General features: G+C 42.2%; 1 protein-coding gene across 1 annotated transcript; it reads left to right on the top strand.

Moving 5' to 3' along the window:
* The first annotated feature begins 5,524 nt into the window (after window positions 1-5,524).
* Window positions 5,525-11,362, top strand: Spata31f3 (SPATA31 subfamily F member 3). The gene is made up of 5 exons (XM_077797348.1): window positions 5,525-5,668; window positions 6,142-6,187; window positions 6,692-6,752; window positions 7,738-8,216; window positions 11,001-11,362. The coding sequence occupies exons 1-5, from the start codon at window positions 5,525-5,527 to the stop codon at window positions 11,360-11,362; spliced, it is 1,092 nt and encodes a 363-aa protein (XP_077653474.1).
* The last annotated feature ends 4,998 nt before the right edge of the window (window positions 11,363-16,360 follow it).

Raw genomic sequence — 16,360 nt, 5'->3', positions numbered from 1 at the left:
ATTTAGGGTTACTATTGAGATATGGTTTGTATTTCTAGCTATATTTGATTATGTATGTTACTTAACATGATTTGTTTTTCCTCTATGATTAGTTTTTTCTTTACTGTACTACCTCCCGCTGTTGGTTTTCATTGTTCTTTAAAAAATTTTTTTTAGTTGTAGACGGACACAATATCTTTTATTTATTTATTTAATATGGTGCTGAAAATCAAACCCAGTGCCTCACACTTGGTAGCCTCTGAGCTACAGTCCATTAAGAATTAATTTAAAAGTTAATATATAGGTTGATGGATACTGTCTCTAAATATTCAGATTTATTATGTCTGGGGTGAAGTCAGGAATCTGAATTTTCACAAGTCTCCCATTAATTCTGACAAACACCAGGATTGAGAGCCACTGGAGCAGAAGACCTTATAAAGTTCCCATGGTTGCTGAGACTGTGCAGGACTAGGAGTATCGGGTGGGCCGCTGCTGCCCTCTAGCGACGACGCTACACTGGTGCACGGTGTACTAACTGGCTTCTGAGCTCTGGCCTTCTTGCTGCCTGACCCTGCTCTGGAGATTCCAGACAACCACCCAACCCCGCACCCCTGATAATTTGGTTTTGGGTCATTAATAACGATAGTCAGGTATAAAAGTGGTGATGCATCTCTGTCCCCAGCACCTTAGAACACCCTGGGTATTCACTGGTAAGGCTCATGCCTAGGAACAAGGCTCACATGGGTGGCATGTCTGTCAGGATTTTTCTTTCCAAGGATGTACGACCTATATAACATGTAAGAATCGGTAGCCATAAACAGTTTCCTGAAGAAATTTGATGAAGATAACTGTGGCACTACAGCATTATAATGGAAGCAGGATCTGGATTAAGCAATTTTCCTAGAAACAAACGAATAAGTATCCTTCACAGCTGAGTGGCCCTCCAGAGTCCCCAGAGGCTCTTCATGTACTTCCCCTCCCTGGTTTGCTGTTCAAGCTGTGAGGCAGGTGGGAAGATGTGAGGATCCATACCCACATCATTAAAAATAGCAGGCCTAGCTGTGCATCATGTGAGAGTGCCCTTGTTTAGGAAGACTCTGATCCCGCCTTCTTGTCCACATGGGCACCTCTGTCTGCAAGTAGGACAGGTACTGACAAAATCCATGCTAAAGGCTACTCTGCGAACAGTCACATCTGTGAATCAGGAAGTGGCTCTAATTCCTCAGCTCTGAAAGCAAGGGCTAGGCAAGTTGCTGGAAAGGAGTTTGCAACAATGAGAAACAGAACTGTTCAAATAGCCTAGAGGGCACAGAAGCTGCTAGAAGCAAGAGCTGATTGCCTGGGGTTAATAAAAGTAATAGAGCAGAGCATGGTGGCACATTGCTTATTATCCCAGTATTTGGGAAGTTGGGGCCAAAGGATCTCCTGGGCCCAAGAATTTGAGATCTGCCTGGGCACCATAATGAGATCACATTTAAAAAAAAAAAAGGAATACACATTGATTATCCCTTATTTGAAATGCTTGAGAAGGAAAGTATTTTAGATTTTAAAAATATTTGTATATACATAATGAAGTATCCTGGGGATGGGACCCAAATCTAAACAGGAAATTTATTTATGTTTCATATACACCTTATTCATGAAGCTTAAAGTTTATTTTATACAATTTTTTTAGTGTGCTTCCGTTCTGACTATGACACATTATGTGAGATCAGGTGTAGAATTTTCCATGTGTGGCATCTTGTTGGTTTTCATTTTTGTGTGTGGGGGGGGGATTTTGGAGTTCTCTGGATTTTGGCAGGGATAGCCAACCTATAAAAGATACAAGCTACTTTGCAGGTATGTTTACCTGCTACTGAAAAGATGACACAAGCTGCTTTTTACTTGACTTCTGGTATCCTGTTGTTCAGTGCTCTTTGGCTGAACAAGATTTTTTTCCCCTTCTTCTCATTCTTATATTTTGAAATTTGCAAGTTCAGAAAAAATGTTGAAATGGCTCAAATTCATCTCATCTTCAGATAGGACTTTTAAAAAATCATCTTTAATGTAAAGATCTATTTTGTTTTCATGGACATAAGAGTGACAATATCTGCAATAAGCTGTGTGAAAGTTCTGATGTACCTGTCGCTCTAGGAGAAGTGGCTGGAAGGAGAGTGAGGTATTAGTAAAAAAAGAAAAAGAAAAAAAGAAAGAAAGCAAAGAAAAGGAAGCTTAGGAAAAATATTCATTCACTCATCCATTTCTTTGTCAAATCATTTTCAGAATATTTTTCCATATAGCTAGCAAAAACCCTCTCATGCTATGACTTTTTTGGTTGTTTGGGTTTTTAAACATTTTTATTGGTGCATATTAATTATACAGAATAATGGGTTTCATTGTGGCAGACTTGTATATACATGTAACATAATTTGATCAAGTTCACCTCCAGTACTTCCCTTTGCCTACCTGTCCTCCTTTCCCCTTGTCCCCATCCTCTACCCTAATGGTCTACCTTCTATTTTCATGAGGTCCCTCTACCTCCCCCTGCTTTTTAAGTCTCCATCTTCCACATATGAGAGAAAACACATGGCATTCATCTTTCTGAGTCTGGTTTATTTCTCTTAAAACAATGCTCTCCAGTTCAATCCATTTTCCTGCAAATGGCATAATTTTATCCTTCTTTATGGTTGAATAAAAATCCATTGTGTATATATACTACATTTTCTTTATTATCTGTTGACAGACACTTAGGCTGATTCATACCTTGGTTATTGTGAGGAGTTGATATCACTGGATCATATGGTAGTTTCATTTTAGTTTTTTAGTTTCATTTTTTTTCAGTACTGGGGAATTAAACCCAGGCACACTTTACTCTCACAACATTTATTGTTATGGATGATTGCCATTCTGACTGGAGTGACAAGGAATCTTAGTGTAGTTTTGAATTGCATTTTCCTGATGGCTAGAGATGTTGAACATTTTTTTTCATATAATCGTTGATCATTTTTATTTCTTTTGAGAAGTGCCTGTTTAGTTCATTTATCCATTTATTGGTTTGGTTTTTGATCTTGAGTTTTTTTGAGGTCTTTATGTATTTTAGATATTAATCCTCCATGGGAAGAGTAGCTGGCAAAGGTTTTTTTCCCCTTCTGTAGTCTGTCTCTTCATGCTCTTAATTATTTCCTTCATATACAGAAGCTTTTTAGTTTGATTCCATCTCATGTATTGATTCTTGGTTTTATTTCCTGAGCTATAGGAGTCCTATGAGGAAGTTACTGCCTGCACCTCTATGGTGGAGTGTTTCCCCTGTGTTTTCTTCTGCAGCAGCAAAGTTTCTATTGTTATTCTTAAGTCTTTGATCCATTTTGGGTTGAGTTGTGCAGGATGAGAGATATGGATCTAGTTTCAATCTTTTACATCTGGAGACCCAGTTTTTCCAGCACTGTTTGTTAAAAAATGCTATCCAATGTAAGTTTTATCCAATGTAAGTTTTTGGTACCTTTGTCAAAAATTGAATGACTATGACTACATGGGGTTTGTCTTCTATTGTATTCCATTGGTTTATGTGTCTATTTTTGTTTTTATTTTTTAGTTTTAGACAGAGACAATACCATTATTTTATTTATTTATTTTTATGTGTTGCTGAGGATTGAACCCAGTATCTCACATATGCTAGGCAATCGCTCTACAACTGAGCTACAATCCAAGCCCTTATGTGTCTATTTTTATACCAATACCAAGCTGTTTCTGTTATTATGGCTCTGTAGTATAATTTGAAGTTGGATATTGTGATATCTTCATCTTTTTTTTTTTTTGCTGAGAATGGCTTTGATTTTCTGGGTCATTCGTTTTATGAATTTTAAGATTGTTTTTCAGTTGTTTGTTTCATAAATGGGATAATACATACTTGAACAAAATTTAGCATTTTAATCATTTTAAGTGTACAATTCAGCAGCATGAAGAGTTTCACAGTGTTGTATAATCACCATATTATTCACTTCCAGAACTTACTCATCATCTCTAACAGAAACTCTGTGACCATTAAACACTAATTCTGTATTTTTCCCCTCCCTAGCCCCCTGTAAGATTGGCTTTTGCTTCATGTGAATTAATCTTGCCTTTCAAACTAGATTTTTAAGTTTCTTGAGGGCAGGCAGGCAACATAACTTAAATGTCTTTCTACCTTTGTCTATCTCAGGGATGAGCACAAATCAAGTACTTACCATGTCTGTTTGGTGGAGGACTGGATGCTGGAGGAAGGACCAAGTGACCTTTTCAGAGATTTTGAGCCTCAGACTACCAATTTACCAAGGCAAGAACTTCTCAAGGAAATTCAGAAATCTTGAGGTGTTGGAGATATACTATCATGTTGCCAGGAGCCATAAAGTTAACATTCATATGTGAATCAGTGGATATAGGAATGGTGGGGTACTTGGATTGAATGGAGGAAATCTTTCCCATGCCTAAATTTTTATGAAAATTCAGATCTTCATAAAACACTCAGCCAAACATTCCAATGGTGGCAGATTCCACAAAGAACCACTTAATCAAAAGTCTTGCCAATAACCTATCTCTATGAATAAGCCAGATACCATAAGATCTGTAGAGGCAATTCTGGAAAATAAAGCTTTGGACAGAGCTCCCAAAATGAGCCTTATTCATGTGCCTTTGTGGAAGGTGATATTTACGATCTCTTTCGATTCATCTCATACTGGACCACCAGGCCTTGGAGGGGTCTTTAGCTCTCATAAATATTTTGAAAGGACAGCAGGTTCATGCTTTCTTTGATAACATCTGACATGATCTTCCTGACTTTTTTTTTTTTTCCTATTGGAGATTGAACCCTGGGGTGCTTAACCACAGAGCAACACCCCCAGTCCTTTTTTCATTTTTGAATTTTGAGACAGGGTCTTGCTGACTTGCTTAGGGTCTCACTAAGTTTCTCAAGCTGGCTTTGAACTTGCGATCCTCCTGCCTCAGCCTCCTGAGCCACTGGGATTACTGGTATACACCACCACACTGGGCTCTGAACTTCTTGATACCTGTTATTGCTCGTGAGGTCAAAAAAATATGATTTCAAGACATAACAATTATTATGCTGGACTTATCTTGGTGTGTATTTTTTGGTTATTGTCCCAGTTACAAATAATGTAGTTCGTTTCTCTGACTTAGCCACTCTCTTAAAGTATATACAGTATGCATATTCAGTTATCTGGTGAATAGTTTCCACACTATTGTAGTAATAGAGAGCTGAGCATCAGGATACAGGGAATAGAGAGAGCTAGAAGAGTGTATGCTGCTATTGAACTTGGTATCTTTTATCCCAGGCTCTGCAGCCTATATAGATAACTAGACATCCTCATTTGAACAATGAATCACCAATGAGTTTCTGTAGGATGAAAGTCTATGATGCTGTACCTGCTTTGTGAAACAGGCGGGCTTTGTGATGTAGTATGTTGGTCTTGATCCATCTGTGAGGCAGAGGTGACAATGCCTAGAATCTGGAGGCATTAGGTTCCAAGACCCTGGAAGCCTAGGAAGAGGGATGGCTAGTGAGGTTTAGGTCATGTTGATTCCTGCCTTTGTTGTATGGGATGCGGGATATCCCTTCTATACCTATGGATCCATCTTCATTATTGCATTAATTATTTGGCAAGTGAAAAAGAGGCGCCAAAAATTAAAGTCGGAACCTAATGAGACCTGTTGCCAGGTAGGGAAATACTGTAATCATAAACGAATGGATAAGCCTCCATTAAGAAGATTTTATCCCCTCATTTTCTCTTATATCCTTACCCCTTGATTTTTTTTAATGGGGGTTTTCTCATTGGATCCCAAAACAGCTCCCAATTTGGGTCATTATCCTGGTTGGGGGCCATTTAGGACCTTCACCACCATCCTTTAATCTCTTCACTTTTCCTTCTATCTCATCCTGAACTCCCCACAAAATTTGTCCATGAAATAGGAGTGGAAGGTATGGAGTTTGGAAGAGCTTCAAAGTGAGTCAGAAATAAGCATAGAAGGGAAAAGTTTGGGTAAAAAAGATAGTATATGTAAAAGAATGACAGAAGAGTATTAAATGGAATACAGAAAAATATTGAGAAATGCTAATGGGTTTTGTATCATTTTAGACATGAAAAAGGAAATGGTGACCCAACTTCACATTCTAATGTTTTTGTCTTTAAGCATCATGGAGCAGTCAAACAAAAGTCTAAAGATAGAACATCAAAAGGTAAAGCCCTTCCACTCCACTGTGACTGAGGTCCCCATAGAGCCTTTGTGATCCCTGGTGCCAGAAGCCATGTGTTCTAACCACTGCAGCCTTTAATACCTCCAGTGGCAACTGCTAACAAAAGACCTGCATGGGTGGGAAATCAGAGCGTAGGAACCTTCCAAAATTCTATTTTACCTTCCTAAGAATGAAAATGTAGGACAGATGTCATTAACTGTGTCATTTACTAGTTTTATAACCCTGTGGAAATAATTTCATCTCTTAGTCTTGTTCTCCATAAAGTGGGTGTAGCACCAGTGATCTTGTCCACTCAATGTGGTTGTAAAGATCAGACAAGATTAGGGAGAGCATGTTGTTATAGATGGTTAAGCTGCACACAGATTTGACTTAGAGCATTGAATGATGGGGTTTTCAGTCTCCTCTCATTCAAAAGCCTTTAGCTTCCTTATAGGATGTCCCTGAATTCTCTGCTGTTCTACCTAACACTGTCTCCTGGTTTCTCAGCTAAGAAAACTTCCCAGGAAGAAGCTGAGAAGCTGAGGAAGCTGCTCTCTGTCATGAAAAGGTGATCTCTTGCTCTTTGCAGTCTCCAAACTCCCAGCCTGGACTGTAATGTTCTCTTGGCCTTTGTTGGAGCAGGAATGAGGAGAGGAATAATGGTTGAGAAGAGACATACATGGTAGAGGCTGGTTTAATTATTTAGAGTTGTCAGGGCCAACAGGGTTTCAGACATTTCAGAAGGGAAGGGAACAGAGTCGTCCAATTCTACTCTTTGCTAGGATCACTGTAGTTTGCAATTCAGGATTTGATCAGTGTTTAAGTCATAAAAGGCACTACGTGGAGTTGCATTCAGCCATGAGACAAATTATCCCATTAAGAGAATGGGTTTTGAAAGACAGCATCATTGTTATATTCTCTTAGAGCTACACATTTTCAAGGAAAGATTCCCTAGGTCTTCCTGGACCCTGCTGACATTACATCCTCTGGTTTGTCTTCAGGGAGGAGAGTTCCTGGGGCCACTCAAACAGGAATATATCATCTTATCCTATCAAGATTTCTAGAGAATGGGACTGATACCTAACAAATGCTGGTTATCCCATATTCCTTTAAGTGAGGACCTCATTTTCTACAGTTTGGATGTAATGAGTCCTGGACTTCAGGTTTTTTTTTTTTTTTTTACCACAAATGAAACTAATATTGGTCTTACCTAATAATGTTTCTGGTGATGTCCCATTAACTAACTACTCAGCTACTCCATCTGTCTGATTCAATTCAGCTTCTCACTGGGGTCAGCAGAGAACTAATCCCAGCTTCCCATCTTCTCTGAGAGTTATGCCCTTCCATAGGTTGTCTGAGAGCTTGCTCCAGAACCTTAGCCTAGTTCATCATCCCTTGCCAAATGGCATTTCCTAGGAATAAGAGCAGATGGGTAGACACCCAGAGAGTATAGGACTTGTAGGACTGGGAGTGGATGCAACAATCCCCAGCCCATTCTTGCAAAGAGGCAGATGTCACTCCATCCTTAACAGTTGCCATGTTTCCCTTCCCAGCCACGGCTGGCTTCCCCAGGTGGAAAGTATACGGCGGCTCCTGTGTGCAGATCCTGGCTGCCAAATCTGCAATTCTCTAGCTCTGGACATTCAGCAATTGCTGGAGTGTGACAACAACCAGATCTCCCCTTCTTTATTGGGGTCACTGCAGAGCTCTGCTTGCCTAGACACATTGTCCACATCAGGTGTGTCTTATGAGCAGGATTCCCGGGACTCCAGACAGTTTTCACAGGCATCTGGCCCCAGTCTGTCACAATTGGGTCAGAAACCTTTAATTCATTCTGCTATTCAGTCAACTGATACAGCCAGTGTCCACAATATCTGCCCTGATCACCTCCAGCAAAAGCAGAAATCTCAAGTGCCAAAAAAGCCTCAGGATGCAGGGGCTCTGTCTTCTTCAAGCCTTGAGGAGCCTAGGATTCCTGTGAACCAGAAGGAGAGAAGGAAGCACAACTCTGCACTTGTCCCCAAGAACAAAGGTTAGCAGACCTTGAATACTATATTCCCTTTCTTTCCCTTCACCAGGAGCCCCTGAATATAAGACAATACCCCACAATCTTGCATTCCCTTCACATGCTGTTCGTATGTTCAAAAGGCCCTTAGGTACCTCTTTAATAAGGATATAAATGCATGTATTTCCACATTGAGGGCCCCATGACTTGTGGGGGAGTTCCTGTACTTCTCCCAGCTTATACTTCTCCCAGTGTTTTCAAGGCCTGGAAAACAAACAAGTAACTTTTTTTTTTCCTTTTCATTCTGAATACTACCTCTAAGGTGTCTGTTGAAAAGATAGGCTTTCATCCCCTCAACTCTGGACTCATGGGAGGCTAGCCAGTCCACCACAGAGCAGAAATGTCACCTGAGCAAATATCAAACCCCATCCCCTCGCTCTGGCCCTACCCTCTCCCACCTTTCAGCTTTTAAGTGGCCTCTCTCCATTACCTGGGGGATGCACAATGAGTTCCTAGTCTCTAGAGATCTCTCCACAACAGGGGAGCCCTAGACCTTTTCTAGTCAATAATTTCTCTTTTGTTTCTGTGCTGCCTAAAATTTTTTCCACTTTAGTTAGACCCAGCTTCTTCCCCACATTCCCAAATTTGGCTTTTTCCACTTGATTATTAAAAAGCCCAGTTTTTGTTTAGCACCTGCTATAGAGTCAGTTCCAGGATCATTGAAGACTTACCATCTGTTGTCCAGAGCTCTCTGTAGATGCAGAGAACCACACAATATAATCCCTGAGATATGTTGCAGCCTGTCCCACCAGGCCTAGGACCCTCCCTTTTTAGTCCTCCAGAGGGTGGCAGCATTGTCCTGGAACATCCCCACAGGCTGCTGAAATTCCATTTTCAGAAGCAGTTAAAATAGTTGATTTGGTTAAGTAGTTAAAATGATTGGTTTACCACGCTGGAGCCTTCTTCCAAAGATTTATCAATCTATCCAGTTTCTCCTTTCCCCTGATGACTAGCAGCCCCTGCCCTGGAGCAGCACAGCCATGCCCTCAGCCTGCAGCCACCTGTAGTTATCCATTGTGGCAGCAGTGCCAGCCCACAGTTGCTTGCTTAGGCTAAAAAATGTTGCACATAGATTACGAATGTGGAAAGATATGCTTGGTCTAGTGATCCTTGCTCAAATCACTGGATCGTCAACATTCTAGGGGATCTGGCAGCAAGTTGGTTCCCCGTCCTCTGGAAAATAAGTCCCTAGAACTTGGAAGCAGCTGTCGGCCCCTACAGAGGTCAGGAAGTGACTCCCTGAATATTGATAGACCTTGGCCAGTTCTCATCAGATACTGATGACCTTGAGCTGCCTGGGCCCTGTCTCAGGGAGCCACTGAGAATCTAACTGGAAACAAGTTTGTCTTCCTGCCAGGGCTGCTTGCTCTCTATTTTGCTGCTTTCTCCAGAGCTGTGGCCCCAGCAATCAGTAGTTAATCTACTATCGCAGAGTTGGTGCTTGGGCCCATTAGAATCTCTGACTCAACCTCGTTTGAACAGCAATATATGAAGTCTTGGGCCACACTTTCGAGGTACCAATAAGACTTGTACAGGTACTCCAGGCCAAAGTACAAGTGAATAGAGGTGGTGGCTTTATAATGTCAGATGGATCCCTGACAGTCCCCAATTACTCAAGGCACTCATCATGCCACACACACAAAAAAAAGTTTAATTTCAGAAATTCTTAGGGATACATGTGGGGAAGTCCCATAAAACAAAGGAGTGCAAGGAACAATTTTTGGTCATTTCAAAGAATATTTCCACATAGACCTTGAAGGAGTCTAAACAACCAAACAAAAACATTTCTCTAGGAATTCCCTACCTTACATCTCACATGCCCCAGATCCAAAATGTGTCTGCTTAAAAGAACTTGCAATTGCACTTGAAATACAGTGCAGCAGAGCCAAATGCAACCTAATCCCAGATCAGGTTCAGCCATGGTTCATCCCCAGGGTTCAGCCCACTGTGCCTCTGAGATCTTACAGCCCTGTGTGGACATGACAGAAGCCCAGGTGTTTTGTGCATAGCTGGAGAACCTCTGGAGTCCTTAGCCGAGGCCTTTGTGAGTGTCCTACCTCAGCAGAGAAAACAAGTCCCTACCTGGAAAACAGAGGACCCAGTGAAATTCAAAGCAACTGAGAATCAGAGAGAGGGAGGTGTGGTTGCTTGCTCTCCAACCAGAGCAAGCATCCATTCTGCTGAGGTTCAAGGGCCAGTAGGGAGCTTCTAAGAAGAACCCCGGAGTCCCTGACTTCTCAAATGTATCTCCAGGATTGTTTTCATATAGAATTAAACTTTAGCCAAGATGGTTGCCTTGAGTGAGTAGGGATTGGCAAGGATTTATCTGGATCTCTAGAATCACCAGCTCCACCCTCAGCTGTTCCACCAGCATCTCTCTCACCTTGAGTTCCCAGAGCACTCTCAGAGATTCCTTGGAAACAAAAAGACCAGATAAAAATGTTCTGCACGGCTATTAGACTAAGCTGAATGATCTCACCCAAATGAGGATTCCTGAGAATGCCTGGCCTTAAAGGGTCAGAACTTATAGTGTGCCAACTTATTGGGCCATAATTTGCTAGGCTAAATTTTGCAAGTCCAATATTTTAATGGGCCATATTTTTCAAATCCAAACTTTGCGGGGACAGATGTTTCATGTCTTATAGGATGAACCTGGGCAGGGCCAGAGTTTTCAGGGGCACACATTCCTGGGTGAAGAGTTGGAGGGTTGGGTAGAGGCAACCCATATTCACAAGAGCTCTGCCTTTCCAGGAGCTCCAGAAATTGACTTGGGAAATACGATGAAGCTCTATTCGCACTGGATTAACCCTGAAGTGAAAGCTCACAGGAACGAGGAACCCATTTCCCCATCTAAGGCTGAGAAAGTGACCAGACACAGGACAAAAGAGGTTAAGAAGGGTCCAACCAGCACCAAAGACCGTGTGGGAGGAGCTAGGTTGGAGAAGAAAACAGAGAACCCCATGGCCCTGCCTCCTCCTACTGAGAAGGAGCGCTTGTCTTTCCTTGATGTCCTCAGTGCCTTCACCAACAGTTCCAGCAAAACGCCCTTCAGTCCAGCCAACCCTAAGGACTGTGCCACTCATAAAACTGCTCCAAATTCTGTTATCAACTGACTTGGGTCACCCAACCAGAAAATCTATCCCAAGTCGCAACTCTCAACTCAGCAGAAGGTACCAGTTTACCCAGGAAAATAACCATTCCAACAAAAAGGAGTTTTTTTTCTACATCCCCCTGAAGAAGATTGTCAATAATCCTTTATATTAACATGCAGGTGAGGCATAGCATTCTCCAAATATACTCTATACCTGTAAGCAAAGAGCCACTTGTTTGTGTCTCTTTATTTTCAATGTGGTATGTGATGGAGAGAGTAGAGGAAATAAAAATACTCCCCATGTGTACAGGAGCTTAAATCCATTTCAGATGGGTCAGCATTTCATGTGATTCCTTTCAACCCCTGGACTATGGATAAAGGTACTTAAGCAGAGAACAAAGATCCTTGTTTAAGATACATTTAAAGCATAGGTCAGGCATGAATTTTGTCATGGATTCCATGGTGTCCTTGAGAAGGTGCTTTTGTGTTTATCAAAAGCACACAACTAACATGACAAATGTTAAGACCAAATGACAGAATCTCCTCTATCTTTTCCCTGTTTTTATTGAGATCTTTAAGGGTAATTATCTGGGAGGCTGAGTAGCCCTGTTGCCAGTTCCAACCCTTTGCTTCCAGCTCCTTGGAATGAAGGCCTTGCACAATACAGAGTACAGGATGAGGAGGTACCCAAAAGAACCATAAGAAACTGTCATTGAACTGAGTCATGGATTCAAAAATTCACACATTCAAATATTTACTATGTTCCAGGCACTATGCCAGACACTGGGGAGACAACTGTGAACAATACACAGGCCTTCCTCTCATGAAGCTCATGAACTCTGGGGAAGTCATATAAGTCATTAGAAGCAGTATGACAAGAGCTGGTTAGAGGAAATTGGTAAAAGTATTTGAGAGGGCACTTAGACTAGGATTTTGGGGTGTGTGTGTGTGTGGAGGTTGTTTGTGGAATGTTTTCTGAAGTGATATGTAGGCAGAGTTTTAAAGGATGAGCAGAAGGTGGGAGTAGGCTGAGCAAAGGTGTGGTGTTTAATAAGTGGCATGCTGTGTCAGAAAATGGTGACACAATGAGAAGCCTTTATGTAATTAAAAAAAAGGACATTAAAATGTTCGAGGGATCAGAATGAGCTTGCCAAGGTGAATGCCATTCATTCACTTCATTCTTTCATTCTTTTAACAAGTATTGAGAACCTACATATACCAGGCACTTGGAATAGAGCAGTGAGTGAAAGAGGGAAAAACAAATCTGCTCCCAAGGTGCTTACACTGGGAGTAAGCTAGGGAGGGAGAAAAAAGAGGCAGAGTTTAAATACATAGTAGTAGAAGGTGACTAGATATATGTAAAGAACCAGGGTAAGAGGTGTAGGGAAGACTGGAGTGGAGTACAGTTTTAAATAGATTTACTGATAGATTAGATGTGGATAGTTAGTGGAAAAAATAGTCAACGATGGCACAAGTGCTTTTGGCCTGAATGACTAGCGTTGCCATTAACTGACGTGGGAAATGCATCAAAGTGTTTCAATATGCTATTGAGTGGTGGTGGATTCAGGGAATCAGGAGTTCACTTTTGTACACTTTGAAATGAATACTGGGTATCTAAGTGTATATGTTGATTAGAAAATTTGGACATATGAGCCTGGAGTTCAGGAAAGGGTCCAGGCTACAGGAAACAGATAGCTATAGGTACATAGAGATAAACAGACAGATACATATAAAACCATAAGGCTGGATGTGACCACCAAGGGAATGAGTATAAATGAAGGTGACATCTAAGGGCTGGGTCCCTGGTATTCTACATTGTTAAGAGAAATGATAAGGAAAGGAGGAACCAGTAAGCAGAGGGCACTGAGAAGTAGTAGCCAGTGAGGTAAGAGGAAAACCAGAACAGTGTGGTGGCAGGAAGTCAAGAGAGAGAAATATTTCAAGAAGAAAATGAAGCTGGGTGCAGTGGCACACACCTATAACCCAGTGACTTGAGAGGCCAAGCCAGGAAATCACATGTTTGAGGCCAACCTGAGCCACACAGAAGAGACCTTGTCTGAAAATAAAAACAAAAATGAATGGGAGTGAAGCTCAGTGATAAAATACTCCCAGGATCAACCCCCAACACTAGAAAAAAGAAAGAGGAAGGAAGGGAAAAGAAAATTATCAATGGAACTAAAAGTTCCAGTCAGTCAAGTAAGATGAGAACTTAGAGCTGACTATTAGTTTTGGCAACATAGAGATCATTCAGGATCTTGAGAAGAATAGCTTCAGGTAGGAACAGACATGACTTGCTTGAATTTAATACAGAATGAAAGGAGAGCAATTGGTGATAGCAAGTGTAATCAACTTTCAAAGTCTCTTGTTTCGTGGAAGAACAGGGAAAGGAGGCAATAGCTGGAGGGGGAGTGGGATCCAGAAAGAGAAGTTTTTAAACATGGGAGAGATAGCCTACAGGATGTTGAGCTTAGAGGGATAAAATAATGATGTGAAAAAGCAAGGGGAGACACTTCTGGAACAATGTTGTTTTTCATAAGTGAAGGAGTAAAAGCAAGCACCCCAGTGGAGGAGCTGGACTTGGCTAAAAGTACAGATATTTTTCTGATGGGATTATGGTGGCATTGATGAGGGAGGACTTTGTGGTAGAAGGGTTTCTCCCAAGATGAGTGAGTGTGGGAAAAAACCCAGAGGGATGAGTAAGAAACTGAGAAGGAGCCATGGCTGCAGGGTTGAGGGTGCCTAGAGAGGCAAAGCTGGAGGTATACAGCCAGGAAGATCACAAGTTTGAGGCCAACCTGGGCCACATAGAAGAGACCCTGACTGAAAATAAAAACAAAAATGACTAGGGATGTAGTTCTAGAATTTACTGTGAGAAGTTTCTGTTAGGGCCTAAGGAGCTAGCAGTGTAGAAGCCCACACAGACAATTAAAGGTGGTTGAAGTTGCAGATTGTGTGTATGAAGAAGTGTTCTTGGAACACTGGAGCAGCAAGAGAGACCTCAGAGAAAACATGTGGAGCCTGAATGAAAGCATGGTGTGGAGACAAACAAGGCAGTGTGGCGCCCTAGTGTTCAGTGAGGGACAGGGGCGGGGGGGGGGGGTGTGAGGAAGGAAGCTGGGAAGCAGGAAGATAATAAGGCTGCCCTGAGTAGATGGGATGGACCTGTGTTAGCCACCTAATACCCCTCAGAAGGTGGCACCTCTGATTTTCCTTCCAACTTACCATAAAGGAGCCAAGAATTTGAGAAAGGGCAGGAAGTACTGGCTTTCCTTATGATGTGGTTCGAAGGACAGGGGATGCCCCTGATGATGTGGTTTGAAGGAAATCTAGGATCACTCAGCACCCCATCAAACCAGGAGGAAGTGGTGGCAGGTCTTGCTTCCTCTGATAGAGCCCCACTGTTTAGCACAATTGTCCCCTGTGGCGGGATGCAGAAAACCCAGATGGGAAAAGCAGGGATGTGCCTCCCTCCCTGCCCCCTAAACAGTGATTCTGTGCCCAAAGGATGGAGGCCCAGCCCCTAGTTGACTGCCAGGGAGGGAGGCACAAGGCCCAGGCCTGCTGAGCCAACAGTCTCCAGTGTTTTCCTGAAGCATCCCCAGAGATCAAAGGAGGTCTTGGGACAGGCACATCCTCCCTGCCTGGTGGGAGTTGCACATACAGACACAGAGCTGGGACAGTAGAGAGAGGCCCAGAATGAAGGCAATTCACTCAGAAGGGTCACGGTGGTATCAGGCAGGTGGGAAGCCGGGTTAGTGTGCACACATCCTGGCTTAGGGTGGAGTAGGTCCTTCCCAGGGCTCCCGCCCCACAAACTTATCTGCCCCAGCAGATTTCTATCATGGTAATTTCAGGTAGCTGACCTCCATAATTGCTCAACTTCTGCACCTGTTTACCGCACCCTAGCAGGGAGGTCATGGGATGTGCTGAGCATAAGAGTAAATGAGATTTAATCATGCTTTGTTTGGTCCTGTCCTACCAGCCTCTTGCCAGCAGGGGACTGGAACTCCATGAACAGGAGCAGAAACTCCCGCCCTGTTTCTGAATCTCAGGCTCTTGGAGATCCTCAGATTCATGGGGTTCACTTATTTTTATCATTCACTCAAATTCTATTCCCCCTCCTCTGTGGACTTGGCATAAAACATCCCCTACCACAACTTCCTATCTCCTCTGAATCTCTCAACAGCTGCATTTAATCCTTTAGCTAACCCTTCCAATGCCACTCTATACTTAACTTTTTGCCCTTGACTGTCCAGGCTGAATTCTTCTCCTTATTTTAGTTGCAGATGGACACAATACCTTTATTAATTTTTATGTGGTGTTGAGGATCGAACCCAGTGCCTCATATGTACCACCTAGCTATAGCCCTAGCCTAGGCTGAATTCTTGGAAAGATTTTAATAACAAGCAAGTTACAAACATATTCATATGATGGTCTTTTAAAATTTATTTTTTAGATCAACTTAAGGTTCACAGAAAACTGAGTAGAAAGCTCAGAGTTCCCCAAAACCTCTTCCTGCCCCAGGCAAACATAGTTTCCCTATTATTAATATCTTACATTAGTGTGGTTTATTTATTACAATTGAACCCATAATATTACATTATTATTTACTAAGTCCATCATGTAAATAAGATTCACTTTTCCTTTTAAGGCCACTACCTGTATTGATCTAAAAAACTTTACAAGGACAGTGACTGTTCTGCCAAAACAGGAGCCAAAGGATCATATAGACCAGAGGTGAACTGGGGTGAGAGAAGGAACCAGGAATCCACTCAGGAAAGTTGGTAACTGTTGCCATGGAACTGGTAAAGGAATAAGGAAGGGAGATGCATGCAAGAGTGAGAGATCCAAAAAGGTAGAAATGATGAGGGGAGATAACTCCTAAAAGACCCTGGAGGCAAGTGTGACAACAGCAACCTTTTCCTTTGTAGAGGACAGAGAGGAGCCCCCACTTGGCTGCAAACTCTGGAGACTCTGGAGACTTGGTGCTGGGCTTGGGGCCAAGGGCTCCCCACAGAGC

This window comes from Urocitellus parryii, chromosome 4 (genome assembly GCF_045843805.1).
Source record: "Urocitellus parryii isolate mUroPar1 chromosome 4, mUroPar1.hap1, whole genome shotgun sequence".
Classification (NCBI taxonomy): domain Eukaryota; kingdom Metazoa; phylum Chordata; class Mammalia; order Rodentia; family Sciuridae; genus Urocitellus; species Urocitellus parryii.
The sequence above is the reverse complement of the archived record's forward strand: the minus strand, read 5'-3'. Positions and strand labels throughout refer to the sequence as shown.

Excerpts from the sequence above, each read along its gene's own strand:
- Spata31f3 (XM_077797348.1), top strand. The coding sequence starts at position 5,525 with ATGTTGATTCCTGCCTTTGTTGTATGGGATGCGGGATATCCCTTCTAT. Across the intron at positions 5,669-6,141 it reads CTAATGAGACCTGTTGCCAG|CATCATGGAGCAGTCAAACA; the intron begins GTAGGGAAATAC and ends TTTGTCTTTAAG. Across the intron at positions 8,217-11,000 it reads ACTTGTCCCCAAGAACAAAG|GAGCTCCAGAAATTGACTTG; the intron begins GTTAGCAGACCT and ends CTGCCTTTCCAG.